At 41.5% G+C, this 20,207-nt stretch overlaps 1 protein-coding gene across 1 annotated transcript in view; it reads left to right on the top strand.

The window, feature by feature from the left end:
* Positions 1-20,207, top strand: part of PAPSS1 (3'-phosphoadenosine 5'-phosphosulfate synthase 1) — a 90,873-nt gene that overhangs the window by 54,195 nt on the left and 16,471 nt on the right. Inside the window, exon 10 of the mRNA XM_045820432.1 lies at positions 2,300-2,568. Within this exon, the coding sequence (XP_045676388.1) occupies positions 2,300-2,568 (269 nt within the window). The remainder of the gene's footprint in view (positions 1-2,299; positions 2,569-20,207) is intronic.

Genomic DNA, 20,207 nt, shown 5'->3' with positions numbered 1-20,207 from the left:
GTCATAGGAACTTAACGCTTGTTTAAATCAATTAGCCTGTGGTAAAATTGGTTTCATGATACGTCATTTTGTGGAAAGTTGCAGAACCTGTTAATGACATTAAGTGGGGATGTACTGTGCTCTCCTCACCTTAGCCCAAGCATCAGCCGTTTTGCCAGAGAGCCCTGATTTATTTAAGTGAGGGTGGTAAGTACCATTCTAAATAGAATGCAAAATTGGGGCTTTAGTTTTGCTCATTGCCATTGTCTAGTTGTTGCTTGTAGAACCTTTCAGTGAACAGAGTTAAGAGATATCATTTCACATATATTCATAAACTCACACATATTTATATCTGTCTCTATATCTGTCCATTAAAGTAGCTGAAAACCATGAGGTGACAGTATTTTCAATTATAACCCAATAACGCATAGTCTGTTCTAGCCTTTCTTCTTTCGGTGTTTATGCCTTCCTTCTCCTATAGTAAGAATCCTGGCTCCCATTATTCACACTGTATTTACTTATTTGCTGTACTTCCCTGTATGTAAGCAGGCCCCCAATCAAACGGGCTCTCCTCTAGGCCCCGGCCTGTTGGCCTGAACCGTGCAGATGTCTGCTTGGTCCTGGTGCTGCCGGCCTGTGGTAGGCCTGTGTCTTGCTTCTTCCCCATGGCATTGTGCAAGCTTGGGCCCTCCCCCAAACCTTCCCACTAGTGCTGCAACTCACAGCAACCCAGGAGGAGCTTTCTTTAATGCTCAGTGAGTGTCTATGTTGAGCTTCAAGGCAGTTTATAAAGAATGGGCAGCATAAAGTGAAGGGAGGAGAGGTGTGGGAACTAAGCTGAGTGAGTGATGAGATTTAGGCCAGAATCATTATGGAAGGTTCAGTTCAGGCAGTAATCCCCTAAATGGAGGAATATTGGTATTCGTATTAATGTCAGGAGAGTGTCGTAAGAATATCATTTTTCATCTGTTCTTTTTTGAAGGACTGTAGTATAATAGAGTCACAAAGTAAAATTACTTCTTGATCTTGGGGAGATGAATTCTAGAGTTCTACTTGATGGTCAGAAAGGATGTTTTAGAATCTCTTTATATCACATAGAAAACAAAATTTGAAGTGAATTCAGATGGAAAGGAAAACTGTCAGGTCTGTAACTCTTCTCCCATTTCCTAAAAGCAGAAATGCTCATATATTTGTACCAAGACTTTCTTCTTTGTACTTTATGTCATATCAGTTTTTTTTGGGGTGAAAACATGCCTTGTTCATGTATAAAAGGTAACCTGAGGAACTTCAGAGCATAAAGCTGTAAATCTTGGAATATTAGAGGATGCAATGACCAAAACACCCTGATCATGTAGGGTGCAAGGAGGACAAAAAGGTCCTCCTGGGCCTTTTGTCATGGGATAGAAAAGGGTTACAATGGAGAACAGATTGGAGAAGATGTACTATTTGTCTTAAAATTATTAGGGGAGGGGAGGACCTTCCTATCTCTGAGACAAGCATGGATTAACACGGCATGGCGCGGTACCAGATGCTGTGAAGGCAGTATAACACGGGGCTCCTCTAACTGGGTTGTCACTTGGTTCTGTGAAATTGGGGTTTCTGTCACCCTAAAGAACTGTGCCTTCTAAGAAATGTCTCTTACTTGCAAGCCCCACATAGGAATGAAGCCAGGGCTGTAAGCTGGAGACAGGGAGTTAATCAGCCTAGTTAATCTAGTAGTTTTCTTTTTTTTGGGTAATAGCAGTGGCCCTTCTAAGGGATATTGGTGTTGCCTAGCTATCATCCAAAGTCCCAACGTGGCATCACAGAGCCAGGTGGGGCTCCAGTCAAGCAGAGTAATCAGTATAAATGAGCATATTTGGATAGCGAGTACATTTTTTGAATTATATTTCTTTACCTTACTGTCTTCTTTTAATAAAAAAAAGTATTTTAGGTTCTATGGATGGATTAACCTGATGGGTAGTTAAGGCATTGACCAAGAATTTACATCTGTGTAGGCAGCTGAACCAGGATGTTAGGAGCTGGAAGTCTGATTGTTAATTCTTAAGTTTCGCATGAATGCCGAAGGTGATTGTTATAAACCCATCGCTGTTCGTTACACATTCTCAAGCCTGTAAGATTTGTGAAGTAAACATAGAGTAGAAGTATAGGTCATGTTGGCATGATTAAAGCGGTACTTTTTTTTTTTTTTTTACCAATTTCTGATTCTGAGAATGCATGTTTGCTTAATCTTAAGCATCAAGCTTCAGGAATTACTTAACCTTTGCAGGGTAATCTATTAGACACATGCTACTCTTAACTCTGGAAATTCTCTTTTCAGATGCTGTCTTCGCATTTCAGTTACGCAACCCGGTGCACAATGGACATGCTCTCTTAATGCAGGATACCCATAAACAGCTCCTAGAGAGGGGCTACCGGCGCCCTGTCCTTCTCCTTCACCCTCTTGGTGGCTGGACAAAGGATGACGATGTTCCTTTGATGTGGCGTATGAAGCAGCATGCCGCAGTGCTGGAGGAGGGCATCCTGAACCCGGAAACAACAGTGGTGGCCATCTTCCCATCTCCCATGATGTATGCGGGACCAACTGAGGTAGACAGCTCTCCAGATTTTCACTGCAACCGTGTTGAAACTGCTCTTACCAACACTAGTGTCAGTGACAGACTCTCTGATCTGTAGGTCTATTGCAGACATTCAGTGTGCCTGGAGTGCTACCCTAAGGTGCAGCCTTCTTGGGAAAGGGCAGGCAGGGAGAGGCATGCTCCTCTTGCTCTTATTGCCGTTCTTGGTCCTGGTTGTGGAGCAAGTCTCTGTAGACAAGAGGGCTTGGGAAGGTGTGACACAGGCGCCTCTTGTAGCCACTGGCCACGTTACAGACACAGCTCTGACAGCACTGATCTTATCCCTTCGCAAAGGCCCAAGTCACTGTTCCCAGGAAGCAGATATGGTCTGATTTTTTCTTCTGAATTTAGGAGAGGCCACAAGTATTTCAGTAGGAAGAAAAAGATGGTATCTTAAAAACATTCAGGGGATATTCTTCATCTTTTCAGAGTGTAATAGAGTCAGGAAGTAAAATTGCTTCTTGGAATTGGGTGGGCGAGGGTTCTCGAGTTCTGCTTAGGGGTCAGAACAGGTATTTCGTGATCTTTTCATAACTGTGTATAAAGAGGATTTTAATTAGGTTTTGCTTCAAGACAGAGTAGGCTTTCAAAAATATTTGTTGAATGAATGAATAAGTCAGTGAATGACCTAAAAAACAGTGTGGGAAATTTCTAGCAAGCTTCTTGCTGTGTGTTCCAAGATAAAGAATGGAAAGCATGCTAGTATCGATGCTTTTTCATCTCCACCTTGAAGAGAGATGAACTTAGTTATGTTGATCTGGGAGGCAAACCCTTTTAGAAGGGATTAAATACTTTTGCTGTATATATTCTATGATGTCTTCCTAAAACAAAAACAAAACCCAAAACAAACAAAAAGCTTAAAAGGAAATTCAAGCATGTTTGGTTATCATTGGGATCAGGCCATCAAAAACTTTATTGGAGCTTAGTTGTGGGGTTGTATACTTTGTTACCTCTTTCCAAGGAAAACAGACAAAAAACCACAGTCACAAGAAGCTGAAAGATTGAAATGTATTTAACTCTTCTCTTGGATCTGGCCAAAGTAATGCAGTTTACACTCCTCATATTCTTCCTTCTTGGTTAGTGTAAAATGTTCCTAAGAATTGGGTAGTGATAGACCTTTGCATTTCTAGAAACTACCATGACCTTTGTCTTTTGCATCTCAAAGAGGAACAATACTGTTTTGGAAATGAAGTAGCTATTTTGTTACAATAGTTTCTCACCCTCTCCTTTGGTGCTGTCTCCATCATCATCATCATCATCAATCATCATCTACAGGGATTCATTTGGTTTGAAGTTCTCCACAATCTTAGGATGAATGGTTCTCAGTGGGGACATGACCCGAGTGAGTCTAGCGTCAGGAGTGGGTGTGTGATCGTAACCTTATTACGGGTCAGATAGAGAGTGAAGGAATTTACCTTCCCCGTTTAGGGCATATTTTGTCCTCTTTGTGTTTCTTATTCTCTTATCTCAAAGGGGAAGACATTTCAAAGGGGACATTTTATTAACTACATAAACTAAAAACTGCTTCTTAAAAGGTGGGAATAAGGGGAATAGATAAATAATAAATGCAGCCAGCTGTAATAAAAAAGAAAATCTTTTTTTGAGAGGATACCACAAAGGGGTCATACATGCTCTTTTTGTCTACATTAAAAAGATTTTTATGTCTTCTGATTTCAGAGCAGGGCATGTTTCTAAAGGAAGATTCAGAAGTGGAAGTACCTCAAGGTTCCTTTGGGGTGCTTCTGTTTCGGCTTACCTTAGTCTTCCTCTGAGCAAGGCAGAGAGAGCTGCTGGCTGGTTGGTCCCCTGGTCTCAGGAGGCCCCACCCTGACCCCGTTGTTGCCCAGGAGAGCACGGTCTGAAAAGAAACAATGGAAGACTGTTGTCAGGAGGCTAGCACGGGTGTGGCCCGGTGTGCCACCAGCTGGTAGGGATCTCGGGTTAGACTTCTCTGGGCTATGTGAAGTGCCCAGTAATTGGTTATTGAAGGGATGCACAGGATGTGGGACTGAAAGTTTTCTAAGGTTCTGTCCCATTCTGATCATTTTCTTTTTCTTTCTTTTTTTTTTAAATCTTTCTTTTAAGTATATTCTATTTTTTTAAGAATTTATTTATTTTTTAGAGAGGGAAGGGAGGGAGAAAGAGAGAGAGAGAGACAAACATCAATGTGCGGTTGCTGGGGGTCATGGCCTTCAACCCAGGCATGTACCCTGACTGGGAATCGAACCTGCGACACTCTGGTTCGCAGCCCGCACTCAATCCACTGAGCTACGCCAGCCAGGGCCCATTCTGATCATTTTCTATTTTGTCTTATTTTCTTTTCATATTGAAGTATAATGTACATCAGAGGAAGCACACATTTCATAGGTACACAATACAATGAATTTTTCCCACATGATCACAGTCATACAACCAGCACCCAAAGTTTTTTTCAAAGACTATTACAGCACCCCAGAAAGCTCTTCTTCTCCTCCCATTCATTCCCTGCCCTCCCTGCAGTAGTCCTCACTATCTCACCTCTCACATTGTGAATACAGCTTGTTGGGTTGTGGTTCGGATACTCTGGGAAGCAGACTCAGTGAGATCAGTGTGCAGGAAATTCCTTCGGGAGAGCCCTTAGGGTCAGTGTTTGTGGGAGGGCATGAACGGGAAGGGAGCAGGATGGGGCAGAGGGAGGAGCTGATCTGCGACTCAGTCTCATGGAAGCCTAGTTGATCCCACGTGGAGTCCTGGAAGGGCCTTCGGAGATGTTCCAGGTTGCACAAGAAATAGACACTTCTGCCCTGTGTTGTCTGGTGACTGGCCACCCAAGGGAGGAGTGTGCTGCTCTTTTAGAGGCAGGGCTAAGGAGGGTGATAGCTGCTGGGTGTGCCCTGGCAGCACTCTGGGCCACAGGGGACCTGGGCGGCACCTCACAGCATCCAGTCCTGCCTGCTCTAAGGCTTGTTACAGTTGGAATTACATACTCTTGCATGTCTGGCTTGTTTCACTTTACATTTTGTCAAACTTGCCCTTGTTGTTGTGTGTAGTTAGTTGTGTGCAGGTTGGTCCTCAGTGCTGTGGAGTGTTCCATGTGTGATGGCATCCAGCACTGTTATGAGGCTTTCTGGCAGTTTCCAGTTTTTTGCTGTTAAGAATAGTGCTGGTACGAAGGTTAGTGCTTACTTTTCCGTGAACATTTCTGTTGGTATGCCTGGGAGTACAATTGCTGGGTCTTGCGATATGCATTTGCTCAGCTTGATTGATTGATTTTCCTCACCCAAGGACATTTTTTTTCATTGCTTTTTATTTTTAAAGAGAGAGGAAGGGAGAGAGAGAGAAACATTGATGTGAGAGAGGAGCATTGGTTTGGTTTCCTCCTATTTGCACCCAGACAGGGGATTGTATGTTCCTGGACTGGGGATCAAACCCACAACCCAGTCATGCACCCTGACTGGGAATCGAACCCACAAACCTTCTGTTATGGGAGACACTCCAGCCAACAGAGCCCCACGGGCCAGGGCTGTGCTCCATTAGTAGATGCTGTCAGTTTTCCAGTGGGTGACTATTTTACACTTCCATGAGCCGTGTGTTTCCTCACCTGTATTTTATCATTTTAGCCATTTGGTGCTTTAGCCCTGACTATTTATTTAGCCAAACATTTTGAAATAGTTTTATTATTTCTAAACCAACCTCAAAAATGTTTTCATTGAATCGGTTTCACTGAAGAGGAAATGGAGCATTGTAAATGAGTTATATTTAGATATGATGATTGAGATATGGGATATAATAATAGCTCATTTTTATTGTGCTCTGACTGGATTTGCCAAGCAATATTTCAGGTACTTTACATGTATACTTAGCTAACTTAGCCCCCAGAATAACAGCACTGAGGGGAGGTGCTATTGCTTTTCTCAACTTAAAGGTGAGGAAACTGAGATAGTTAAAAAGTTGTTGTAGGTCCCAGAGTAGTCTATAGTCTGGCCCCAGAGCTGTGTATTTAACTTCCGCAGAATATTTTTTATCTTACTATATAATAGTAGAACATGTAAAAAATATATGTGGTCATGTGTTTTTTGAAAACAGCCTGAAAATAAATTCTTCAGGTATCCTGCAGGTGTTCCAAAATAGAGAGTGAGGTGACCCTAGCTGACATTCGTTAGAGGCAGGATCTCTGTACAGTGGCTTTCAATTATTTTTGATTATCATAGCCCGCAGTTGTGGGTTATGATATTCTTTATGTCATCGGGACAGGTGTACCTCGGAGATATTGCTGGTTCAGTTACAGAGTACTGCATTTTAGTGTCATGGTAAAGTGAATCACATGGATTTTTTGTTCTCTGGTGCATGTAAAAGTTATGTTTACACTATACTGTAGTTTATTAAATGTGCAATAGTATTATGTCTAAAAAATGTACATACCTTAGTTAGAAAGTGTTTTATTACAAAGATGCTAACTGTCACCTGAGCCTCTTGGTAGATGACACTGATAGACTTGTTCACACTAGGGTGGTCACAGACATTTAATTTGTAAACAACCCCATATGATGTCTACCCAGCATAATACAGAAAAGTGCAATCAAACGAGCTATGCTTGTATTGTTGCTTTTTTTACTCTTACGCTATCTGCCTCATGGTATTAGTAAGAGCTGACTGTGTGTTTGTTGTGGGAAGTGAATGGGATAATGTAAATCATTTAACACCACCTAGCTTCTGATAGTACATGGTGATTAATATCAGCTGCCTTAAAAACAATAACGAAGTACTTTGCTGCAAGTTCTCAACCTCCCTAGAATTCTGTCCCACGTCAAAGGAGCTGCTTGCACCTCATTGCTGCCTGTCAATCAGGGTGAAGTCCTAGCATTTTGGTTATGACAGAGAGCCTGGAATGGCCTCCTCCCTAACAAACTTCCTGTCAGAGCAGACATCCTCTGATGTGGAATGTCCTTTGGTGTTGGTTAGTATATAAACAATATGGAAATCAATATTACATAGTAAAAGGGAAATGAAAATAACTACTTTTTGAGTGCCCGTGTATGTGTCATACATGGAACAGATGCTTTGCATACATTATATAACCTCATCCTCACAACAACTCAGTGAGAGAAGCTTTATTCTCATTTACAGTTGAGGTTAGTGAGGCTTAGAGAGGCCAATTAATTGTGGACTGTCAGAGAAAATCAGAGCGGGTCAGTAGTTAGAATGGTAAACGATTTTATTCAGGAACTATTGTAATTAATAGAGGAAAAGAGACCGCAGGATAGAGGTGGGCTTGATTCTGAATATGGCATGGACAGACAAGTGGGGGTGATTATAGCCAAGGAGGGGTGGGGTATGGATGGAAAACTACTAAGAGGAAAAGTGAGAAATAAGAGTCAAGGGGTGATTCTGGTTAAACAGACCTAGCAGGGTTCTTGCTGAAACCAGCCAGTCTGAGCAAGTATCACTCGGGGGATGGCTGGGGGTGAAGAATTGGATCAGATATGGAAGACACGGAATTCCCAATAAACCGACTTAGCGAGATTCTGCCACAGCTGGGCAGGACAGGGCCCACAAGGACGCCCACTGAAGGTGGAGGCCTAGAGGGCTTCAAAGAGCCTGAGTACAGTCTGTCCAGTCAAGGAGAGGGTCTGTGTCAGATCCTACAACCAGCAGGACGCAGAGGTGGGTCGGAAACTCAGGACTGTGCGGCCTTTTCACCAGTGCTCTTTGCTGTCTCCAAGCCTCAAAGCAGTCTGTGCCTTGGCAGTCAGTGGAAGGGGAAAGAATTTAGGTGCCTACTCCGAGCTCCCAGGTTCGCTAGAGGTGTAAAGGCCCCTTACAGCCGTACCCGTCTGTCTCTGGAGTGTCAGTCATGAGATTGGAGGTGCGGTTCTTATCAGGAAGATAAGATCAGATCTGGTGCACGAGCAAAAAGCATTATTTAATTTCTGAACTTGTAAAGAACAAGCTTTAGAAATTCTGGTAAACCTCCTCATATTTTAAACCATTAAGTATAATAATGTTTATGACCTGGCAGGATTTAAGCTCTGAGATTGAGCGGTTTATGAAAACTGTCCATTTCTTTTTCTCAAGTGCCTCACTTGTTCGACTTATTTGGCTTATTCACAGCCCTAAGTGAATTTGTTTTCGTAATTAAAAAAATAACACACTCATTTTTGTAGCTTTTCCAGTGACATCAGGAAAAAGTCTGCCGGTAATGCTTATTTGCCAAGTAATAATAATAAAATAAAAACAATGACTCTTCCTTTAATCATTTTCTGTGGGTCATTTAGAAGGCATTGGTACCAGATTTGTTTCCCCAGCACAAATGCTTTTCAGAACAATGAGCAGCTGTCAAGGCTGTTTGGTTATTGACAGGATGTCCTTGACTTTCTAGTCTGGAAGGATGCAATGGCTGGATTCCTAAATTTCATTTTTAGGAATTGGGTGGGTGGGGCAGCGTGTGGATGCAGAGTTGCCTTTGTAATGCTAAAAAGGTGTAACACGTGTGGTTGTACATTCTTGTGAGGCACTAGTTGACTGTAGAAGTTGTGTTTGTCCCCTCTCTCAAAATACTAAATCCGTTTTTGTAAAGGACAAATAATGCTTCCTAAGACCTGTTACATGAAAATAAGATGTATTTTGGAATGTGGATATGTATAGCTAACAGCTGGATCCTGGTTTAAAACATTCAAATGAGAATTGCCAGTTGAATTTTGAAGAAAACATAGCATTGGGGTAGGAGTTCCTTGTCATGAAAGTTATCCGTGCACAGATAGATGACTCCCTAATTGGAGACTGATTCTGTGGAAGTGAGCACACGCCCTTAAACAGGGTGGTAGGAACAGACAGTAGCCCCCTTTATCCTCGGGACATATGTTCCAAGGCCCCCAGTAGATGCCTGAAATCATGAATAGTTGATGTGGACCCCAGCTCATGGTGTCTGCGGTGTTATGGATGAGGCAAGACAAATTCACACAGACTACACAGACTACCAAGTCCCATGGAGGAAAAGGGACAGCACGGCCAACTCTCAAGAGGAGAACACAATGACCCTTGCCTTGACAAGCTTTTATTGCTTTTCTGGGAACACTATATTGAGGATGGTTCTCATTTACTATGCACAGGTTTGCTTCAGGTTGTTACCTTTTACAGAAAACAGGAGAGGATGCTGCTAATCACATTGCAGAAGCAGGATATTTGTAAATGCAAAGGGAAAAGTGGTTGAACTGATTACACTCATCCTTGGAAGGTTTAGTATAGATTTTAGGAAGTTATAATAAGCATTTGCTCCCTCAATTCAGGGTGAGGGAGTTTTAGCAAAAAGCAAGTCTCAGAGCAGCCTAGGTACAATTGCAGGCCTGATTCCCTGCAAGAGAACCTATCCATGGGTGTGGGTCCTGTGCATCAGACCTTGCTTTCCACTGGCCTTTCCGAGTGGGAGCTGGGCCTACACCACACGGAATGGTCTCCTATAAATAGTACTGGGCCCTATATGTATATCATGGTTTTTTCCTATACATGTATACCTTTCCACTTAAAGGAATCACCTTCTTTTTGGCATATCTGATTTGCCAGTGTCACTACACTTAATTTCAGGGCCATCATTAATAAAATACTGAATTTTACTTAATTACTTGAACACCACACTGTGATTCCAAGAGAGCCAGCCACTAAGTGACTAAGGGATTTATGTCCTTGGCGGGATGGAGTGGGAGAGAATGAGATTTTATCATGCTAGTCAGAATACAATGGAAAATGCCAAATTGTTTATTTCTGGATTTTTCCATTTAATATTTTCAGATTGTGGTTGACTGCAAGTAACTGAAACCATGGAAGTCAAAGCCACAGATAAGGAGGGGACTACTGTGTTGCCCCCTGGGTACCAATATATCCATTTAATTAGTCCAGCTTTACACTAGTGTCTGTGTAGAGCAGAAACTAGAATGTCTGTTAAGATGTAAATTTGTTCTTTCCTATAAACACTTGCCAAAGTTCTGATCACCTAAAGGGATATTGTTTCTTGAGGTCTGAGCCTAATTATGGGAGCCATAGACTCCCAGGTTTTCATCGTAACCTTTGACCCCCCCCTGGGGCCCTTGATAATTTTGTCTTCTACTCATTTATTTGATTCATTTTTGTGAAGTAGTGCGACACAGATTCACAGTCTCTTATCCAAGATCTTTGCAGTCATATATTACTTAATTCTCCCAGTGGGTCTGGGACATAAAAAACATAGAAATTTCTATAGCAGAGTGAATGGTTTCTCATACTGAGTAGGATCAGTAAAACCCATAAATAACTTCATTAGTTTTGATCATGGTTTGTTACTAAATTAGTTTAAAAACTAGGTTTTGGAGATTTTTGAATTTCAGGTGGATTGTGTTAACCAATCTTATTGTGGTAATCACAAAAACTGTATATATATCAAATCACCACATTTCAACGCCATAACTTTATAGAACTTTATATGTTAATTATACCAATAAAACTGGAAAATGTTGGATTTCAGATTTTAGGATAAGCAGTTTTGGGTCAGTTCCACAAAAACATTTTAGATCTGTTGATCTATTTTAAAATTATTGAGCTCTGCCGTATAGTCTGATATCTTATGTACTTTTAGCTTATATATATCTTGAGAACTGAAATAACTAATTTAATTCATAGACATTAGGTTTTACAGGTGCTTTAGGATACTTTTCATGGGAGAAGAATGACCTTTTTTCCTCCTGATTTGTCTGTAGATTTTCAGCTCAGAATCTATTCTCATTTCTTATTGAAGCAGCATCAAGTTTCAATATTTTCTGTTAGGTTTATCAGGTTTTCCTGTTGTTAGGTAATCTATACTGGTTCTTTTCTGAATGCGCTGACTTGTATTCTCTCTGCTGCTCTGATGTTCTGTCTTATTGTAGGGCTTGACACAGTGTGGGCAGCTCAGTCAGAGCAGGGGTGTGTGGACTGTGGGGTCGGAGAGACCCAGAAATGACTGGATCTCTTGTTCCTTTTGTAGCCTTACATTTGTTACTGAATTTCTCTAAGTGTCATTTTTCTTATTTGTGAAACAGGAATAGTAACTACCTTACCTATTTGCTGTAAACATTAAATGAGATAATATTTATAAAACAGCTTCGTACAGTGGCTGGTATGTTAGGAAGAGCTCAGCAATTGGTACCTATTTTTATCCTCTCTCACCCCAGTAAAGGACTTAATGAAGTGTTCTCTAACACCTTACCACCATGGTTGCTTTTCTTTGGTTCCTCGAAGTAATAATTGGTGAGAAAGTAGAGAGGCAGAAGAAAATCAAGCCCTTCTTGCTTTAATCAGAAGCAAATTTGGGGCTCTTAGGCTTGGGGGCAGGAGCAGGACGGGCGGCTGTGCGGTAGGGCATTTGCTTCTCTCGCTGTGCCAGGCTGGGCGCACAGCCAGGGCAAGGTAATTGATGAGAATAAAATTAGTTCGTTTGCTGATGGGTTCCAAACAAATACATCTCTTACATCTGAATAATGTCATTTTGAAGACTGAACTTCCTTTCAGGCAAAGGAAATGTTTGGGTAGGTCTGTATTTTGTGTGTTTGGGACTACAGTGTCTTGGTTTACGGAATGAAGGATTTGGATTTCACAAACCAAAACTGCCTTTTAACTCTTAAGACTGTAATCTGAGTAATTTTAAGGTGTATCTAATTCTCATTTTCAAGCTAGAGAATGAAATATCTAAATAGATTTCATAACTTTTGCACTGGAAATCAGAAATGGGACTTCTGGGAGGACTGAACACCGCTCAGTGCCCGCACAGAGTAGCAGAAATTGGCAGAGCCACTGAGAATACTCGTCGTACAAAGACGACAGAAAGGCGGCAGTGGCCAGAGCCAAGGACGAGCCTCCTCTTTCATTTGTCTCTCTACATTTTCCCAGTCACTTGAAGAGTTTAAAACGACGCCTCCCACTGAGAAGTCAAGAGGCAGGCTGTTATGATTTGGGAATTTCAAGAAAATAGATGAATGCTTAAGTGATGTGATAATGTAATGCACAAAGAAGAGAAGGGTGTTTCAATGTGGAATTCATGAGATGAGTGGAAATGTTGATTTTTTTTATCCATGACTTTCTAAAGAATTTTAGTAGTGTTTAAAACAAGTACATTTTTGATAGTTTAAAAAAGAAAACATGTTAACTTATTTAAAAAAATAGTCTTTGTGCCTGAAGTTCTTTTATAAACCAGTTGAATGTATGAGTTTTGCTTAACAGAATTTTTTAGCTGGATTTAAAAATTGTTTTATTCACTATGCTCAGTATTTTTAATTAAGGAAAATTGAAGATGTACACTTAATTTGATAAGGCAGTTCTTAAACCTTAATTGAAGGCAAGTGAAATAGTTATTGAACCTCAGTAGTAGTCAGCACTTGGCATTGTGTTAGTCTTCCTGGCGTTCCCACTCCCACCTCCTTTCCACCACCTAGCTCCTTTAAGTAGTCTGCTTTTAAATGCATCTTTAGACTAAAGGAGTCACTGATTTCACATATCCAACAAGGATGTTCTTGTCTGGTGGCAAAAAGAGAATAATTTCAGTGAAGATGTTTTTCCCTTTAATTCTTTATTTTGGCTTATGTTAAGTTGAATCCAAATGAGTGAAGATCAGCAAATATATACCATAATGATTGGAGATAAAATATAATCTACAAGTTTTTTTTTTATCTTCTCAAGTTTTTATTTCACTTTTTGTTTGTTTTTAACAATTATCTTTTAGGAGTATTATGTTTTTCAGACAATGAATAGTTTTCCTTAGTTAAGAAATCATAACTTATAGAAGTCTTTCCTGTTCAAGAGGTGTATTCATGTTTTAGTTAAGGATGATAAAACACAAAAGGGAAGGAAAAAAATAAAACATTTTAGGTAAAACTTTAAAAATATAGCCAGACTATTGTGGAGATCTTAGATCTTGTGAATTTTTTGGTAAAGTTTAGACATCCTTTAATTGTCTTCCGGCTTGTGTGATGAATACAAAATCTTGTGGTTTGTGGAATTTGAAACACATTTAAACAGTGTGAGCTAGGAACTCTATGAACTAGATTAGATGAAATTTGAGTTACATTTTAAGAAATGTGTTTTCTTTTTTTTAGGTTTATTTTAAATCATGTGTAGGCCCCCTATCTACTTAATTTTTGTTGGGAAATAGGAACCTTAATAGAGTTTTCCACCACTTAATTAGAAAAAGTAAAAACATGGTGGGAGTATAAATTACTATTGCGTTGTAAACAGCCTTGCATGGACTTCAGATGCTCGAATTAGATTAATCGTTGTTTGTGGAGTATGGTGCACTGTCATCTTTGGTCCATAAGCTGGTGGTGTAAATTCTCACTGCTTCTAGGTATGTTATTGGGTGAACAGCTGTGAATTACCTCTGACCTGAGAAGCATGACTTGCTTTCCCAGGTTCTCCTACCAGTCCCATCTGGAACTAGTATTGCTTAGGTTTTTGACATTTATCAACATGCCTTTCAGAAATTTTATACCAGTTTGCATTCACAGAAGCAGAGTAAGAGAGTGTACTGTTTAAGCTCTGACCACTGTGCACATGAATATCTGCCTTGTCGCTGACGTCGACTCTGAGGAACCCCCGGAAGGCCTTTGTGACTGCCGAGGGAAACAGAGCAGCTTGGTTGCTGGGCCAGCTTTTTCCTTTGTGAGCCTGTAGCTTAGGTCTAGCCTTAGCCTAGAAACACCGTAGTTTCAAATGACTCTCCTGCTGTTTTCCTCCAGCTCCAGGTAGTCACAGTCTTGAATTTTGTAGTTTTTATTTTCTTACCTTTACACACATACATACACATTTTCGTCACATGTACATATGCTTATGTGATATTAGCTTTATTTTCCAACTTTATTAAAAGGGTCTAATACCTTATATAGTCTTTGGAGACTTGTTTTTCTGTTGCTGTGTTATTGCACTTAGGGGTGCCCTTATGTTACTAAAATTCTTCCATGTCATTGTGTATGTCACTGCAGTTCAGTCATTTCATATGTATGACAGAGTTCATTATTAGAATATACCATAATTTGTTTTTCTTTCCATTTGCAACATTATGCTTTTGTTGCATGTGCTCTGTGTTTTATGTTATTCTTTGCTCTTGTGAATGGAGCTACTACTGTAATTTTTTGGTGTGTGTCTCATGCATGTGTACAGGAGTTTCTCCTAGAAGTGGAGTTTCTGGGTCTGGTGAGATGCAGATATCCAACCTGAAATGGTAATGCAACTTTTTTTCCAAAATGGTTATACCAGTTTACATTCTCACACTCTCAGTGATACATAAAAGAGCCAAATAATCCACAAGTAGTTCAACTGGGATAATTTTTGGGGAAGTGATTTGATAACTGAAGTCTTAAAATTGCATAGTTTTTGGCTCATCTTTCTTTTCTTAAGGAAATAATCAGATCTCTTAATTTCTTTACATCTCAGTCCCCACTTTTCCTTTCCTCTCTGCCCACCCAGACAGCTCCCTGTGGTGGTCTCACCCAGTTCCCTGCTTTAGATACCTTGGTGCTGATAATGCTCGGACGCCCATCTGTAATTTATATCCTTTTTGAACTCCAAACCCATATATCCTACCACCTTGAGTGTCTAGCATACAGCTCAAATTTAACACGTCTAAGATGTTAATTGCCTCTGTTTACCCCTCCGCATCTGCTTTATCGTTAGTGTCCCCCCTCTCAGTTAATCACGGTTCCTTCTGAAACCTTGGAATCATCGTTTTCTCTCATAATCCATGCCTGGTTTGTCTACCAAAATGTTTTTCCTTTCACTTTCAAAATATATGTAGACTTTCACTTCTGGCCACGATGGAGTAATGGATATGGGACTTGCCCTCTTGCTGAAAACAACTATAAAATTGATGAAGTGTGTGAAACACCTGTTTGGAGCACTGGAACACAGGCAGTGCACAGGAATGCAATCCCGAGAGATGGGAAGCACTCACAGTGAACCCCGTGTTTACCCTGGTTCTGTGCCTGGGGATAATTCCCTGACCGCAGCACAGACTGTGGGAATCTGGGTGGAACACGATGGTCCCGTTGAGCTGGGGAGGCAGAGACTGGATCTTGGGCCAGCTGGAGCCGCCGAGACCTGCAGAGTACTTACCTGAGAGGAGAGGGTAGCACAGATCTGAGCACCAGAAGGCCGTGAGGATGTTTCCTCATGGTTCCTCGGACTGCTTCTGTTCAGGACAAGACTCTGCATAGACTGAGGGAGAGTGACTGGAATGAGGACGCTAGAGGTTGGGTTACATAGTGTTGGAAGATGACATTCCAGCCCAACTCAAGTGGAGAGACCTTGTTAACATCCCAGGCATTGTGCTGAGGCACCAGAAAAACATGCCTGGAGAGTAAAGACCTCCCTTTACCCTGGACAGTGGATTTGTCTGGGTCCCGTTAGGAGGTAGAAATCACACAGAATTTTAATAGGGGCAATTTAAAGAGTTACTAAACTTCAATAGGGAAGTAAGTATAAAAAATGTAAAGTGAATTCTAATGGGTACCCTAGGGTTGAGGGAGATTGCCAAAGGAAGGACAAACTTGTAAAAGGGATCACTCCCTGAGGGTGGTCTCCGGACCTCATTGAAAAAGGCATGGTTTTATCCCAGGGGAAGGTGGAAAAATTCAGTGGATTGCCTGGACCACACAGGTTCACAGAAGCCAGAAAGAGGAAACAGCCCTCTGATGCACAGGCTAGCTGAGGAGGACAGACTGGTGCCCAGAATGGCTTGGGGCATCTGGGAGCCCTCTTGCTGCCAGAGAGGTGCACAGTGTGTGATACCTGAGTTGAAAGGGGTGCCGGAAACAGTCCTCTGGGCACAAGTGAGCCCAGGCTGAGGCCTGTGGAAGGGCAACAGAAGGGAGTCAGGGAGCCCCTGCTGGTGGGGCACTTGGGTGCACAGGCGCCTGCATTTGGAGGGCTGCCTCAAGGTGATCTCTGGGTTCAGGCTCAGGCTCTGAGGTTGTGAAGGGTTATGCACTTTGGGTGTGCTCTTGGACCCGAATGCCACCATGTAATCCCCAACACCGGTGCCACTGATACCCCCTTCCTCCTGCAGTGTCCCTATGCTGTCCTCTACTGATAAAGCATCACATTATACTTGCCATTGAAAGACAGCTACTTTAGGATACTTTTAGGATACTTTGTTGAAAGACAGATACTTTAGGAAAGACAGATACATTATGTCAAGTACTGAAGGGTAAATTTGGAGTTTGGAGTTGAGAGGCAATAGATTGATAGTTGTCATAAAAGGCTAGACTGGGCCTGCCCAACAAGGTTTACAGCTGTGCCTCAGAGAGATAAGAAGAGGTGCCAGTCTTACCTGTCTGCTAGAATGAAGCTCCACGCTCTGAAGAAAAAAACGCAATGGAGACTTCACAAAGCAGTCACCGACAGCTCCAGCCTATGGTACAGATTGCTGGAAATGTGAAGAAACAGGAAAATGTGACTATAATGCAGAGTAAAAGCTGTTACTAGAAATATACCTTGAGCTAATGCCAGTGTTAGAATTAGCAAATGAAAGCATTTGAAGCTTTTTAAAGGAAAATATGGTCTATGGATGTGGAATCTCAGAAAAAATGGAAATTAAGAAAAATCAAGTGGAAAGTCAAGGACTAAAAAAGTATAGTACTTGCAATGAAAACATTTATTGGATGGACTTAAAATTAGACTAGAGTTGGTGGGAGAAAAGGTCAGTGAGCTAGAAGTTAGGTTAATAGAAATTATTTGGGAAAAAAAGAGAGAAAATTGATGGGGAAAAAGCAGAGCCTCAGTGACTGTCGACAGTATCAGCCACCTAACACATGTACAATTGGAGTAATGAAAGGAGGGGAGAGATGGTGAGGCAGAGAAGGGTTTTGAGAAAATGGTGGTTGAAAGTTTTCTGAAATTGGTGAAAAGCATTAACTTAAAAATTCAAGAAGCCTACAATCTTAGAAAAATAAATTCAAAGAAAACCATACTTAGGCACATAGTAGTCAGTCTGCTGAAAATGCATGATATAAAGAGGAACCTTAAAAGCAGAGTGGTGGAGGGAGGGAGAGATGAGGAGGGAACATTGAGGAGATGATGGAAATGATGCCTGACTTCTCAGGAGCAGTGGGAACTGGAAGCAATGGATTAACATCATTAGGAAAAACAAGTAAAAAATTAAAAAATAAGCCTGGTAATTTAGAGTTCTGTTTTCCAGCCAAAATAAAGGTGAAGTTTAGACATTTCAGATAAATGAGAGTTGAGAATTTTATTAGGGAAGAAAAGCTTTTCAGAAAACCTCCAGCAGACTTCCCGTGAGGGCCCATCATTTGCACCCCGTGTGGCCGTGTGGTGAGGAAGATGGAAAAGCAGGGTGGGGGGAGGGTGGGCCTGCCCTTCGCATCCTCACGGAATGGGGAGATCAGGGCAAAGAGATATCAGTCGTGTGCAGGCGTCCAGCAGTATTTGCCAAATATGAATTAAATTGCTTTTATAATCAGAACAAAAAGTGGCAAAGCTATTTGTTATTTGTCACAAAATGCAAGTAAAGCAGGAAATAAGTCATTTGTAGTTAGCCTGGCCATTTACCGGTTCTTGGAAGGCTGTATAGAAAGCCTTCAGACGTCACCTTGCACTTGTTTGGCATTCATTCAGTGTTCCAGACATCTTGTAAGCCGCTGGGCACAAAGAGATAAATAATACATCCTGACATCAGTCTACTGGAGAGAACAGTCAGCTCTTACTGGTTTTCAGTGACTGTCTTCCAAGCAGTGCGTCATCTTTTTCATAGAGCAAATAGATTTTTTTTTAGAAACACTGGCTAGAGAGCAATTCAACTGCGATTGCCGGAATGTTTTACAGAATAATAGTAACTGAAGCAATGTTAGTCCTTTGTTGAGGGCCAGGTGCTGTCCTTCATGCTTTCAAATCTCCCATCCATCCTAATGTGTTAAGTATTACCCTCATTTTTGCCTAAGGGTACTCAATTAGTGAGAGGCAAAGTCGGGATGCAAACCTAGGACAGCCTGATCTAAAGCCTGTGTGCTTAACCAGTCACAGCAATGGTTCTGGACTGACTTGAATTCTCTTGATTAAAGCATATTACCTTTTCAACAGAGTAGAAGTTAACTCACACCAGGTATTCTCAGAAGAGTTACATATGTTTTGCTTGTTCGCTTTTGTTACAGTTTTAAAAGTATTCTCATAAAGAAACCATTCACTAAAATGTAAAGTAAAACACTTCAGATCACCTGCAGGAGAATGACTGCTTGTTCAGTGTGTTTACCTTTAATTTACTTAAGTAACCTCTAGAAGTTCAAGAGCAATTCAACTGTCTGGTAATTTACAAGACAGAACTGGCTGCTGCCACCCACCACATGCTTTGTGACCAACCCCAATATGTTGCTAATTTTTCTGTTTCAGTTTCCTCTTGTTTTAAGAGGGTAGAGGTGGTTGGAGTAAATGATCTCAGCTCCCTTAAATATTAAAATTAAGCCATGTATTCCCAGTTTATGGACATTTTAGTCCTTGAAAGATTTAAATGTCTAGGCATACATACTTAATGAGCAAAGTAAGTTCACCTAAATTCAGAGAACTGCCATTTTAGTTTAATGCTGTGTAAGCAGCTAGTAATTTGCATGAAGCAGAAGAGATTTTTCATTGAAGTAGTGTTGTACAGTGGTTGACTGGTGATAAAATTCTGACCTCTTGATAAAAATTCTGGGTCTGAACTAGCAAAGGTCTTTGTGTGACAACTGTGAAGGGGCAGAGGGGAGTGAGCAGAACTTTCCTGTGGATCTGAGGCGCGCAGGGAAAGAAGCGGCATATAGGGGAACAAAGGCCCGTTAGCGTCATGCTCTGCTATTTTGTTCAGACAGAACTATTGCCACTCAATGCGTGCTGAATTAATGCTGTAGCAGAAAAAGATGTAGTTGTAGTGTTACAGAATACAAGGGGGGGCCTGGGACGATATACTGTTACCGAAAGGAACTCCCCAGATTCGTTATGTCTGCCACCAGAGGAAAGACATCTTTCAATGCCAGAGATTCATGAAAAGGAAAGGAAATGTTTATTTAATACTGTACATACTTAAAGTAGTGACCTAATGTCTTCATCAAAATTCCAAAGACCCTTAAAACTCCCACAAACACACAGAGTTCTTCCTTCCCCCCTTTGCCCAGTTTGGGGTGCTATATCTCAGGAAAAGGAATAGAAGTCCGTGGCTCAGGCAGCCTCCAGTTCTTCCCAGTAATCCGTCTTGGCTGGTAGGCCTCCCTTGGTCCTGGCACCATCAGCTGTGTTGCCAGGATCCCTGCTAAAGCCCGGTGGTGGTTCCCCCTACTAAAGCTGCGGGGGTCCCCACTCTGGCAAAGCTGTGTGGCTCTCCTTTTTATTGCCACAGCTGTGTGGTCTTCTGCACAATGGCCGTGGGAGTCCCCACTCTGCTAAAGACCAAGTGGTTCTCTTCTCAATGGCTGCCGCGTCTGCATTTTAAATCCCTGTGCCAATGTTCTTCTGCAGCCCCATTTCTGACTCCTCCTGCAATCAGCTACACTTGCCAGCACTCTCATATCCTTCCAGCTTTACTGGGCTGCCATCCTGAGTCTGGGCAGTCATAGCCCCATGTCATGGAGCAAATCTTCTCCAAGCTCCCACACA

Source organism: Phyllostomus hastatus, unplaced genomic scaffold (assembly GCF_019186645.2).
Source record: "Phyllostomus hastatus isolate PE091 unplaced genomic scaffold, TTU_PhHast_1.1 phas_scaffold_39, whole genome shotgun sequence".
NCBI lineage: Eukaryota > Metazoa > Chordata > Mammalia > Chiroptera > Phyllostomidae > Phyllostomus > Phyllostomus hastatus.
Note: the sequence above shows the minus strand (reverse complement) of the source record. Positions and strands in the feature narration are given on the sequence as shown.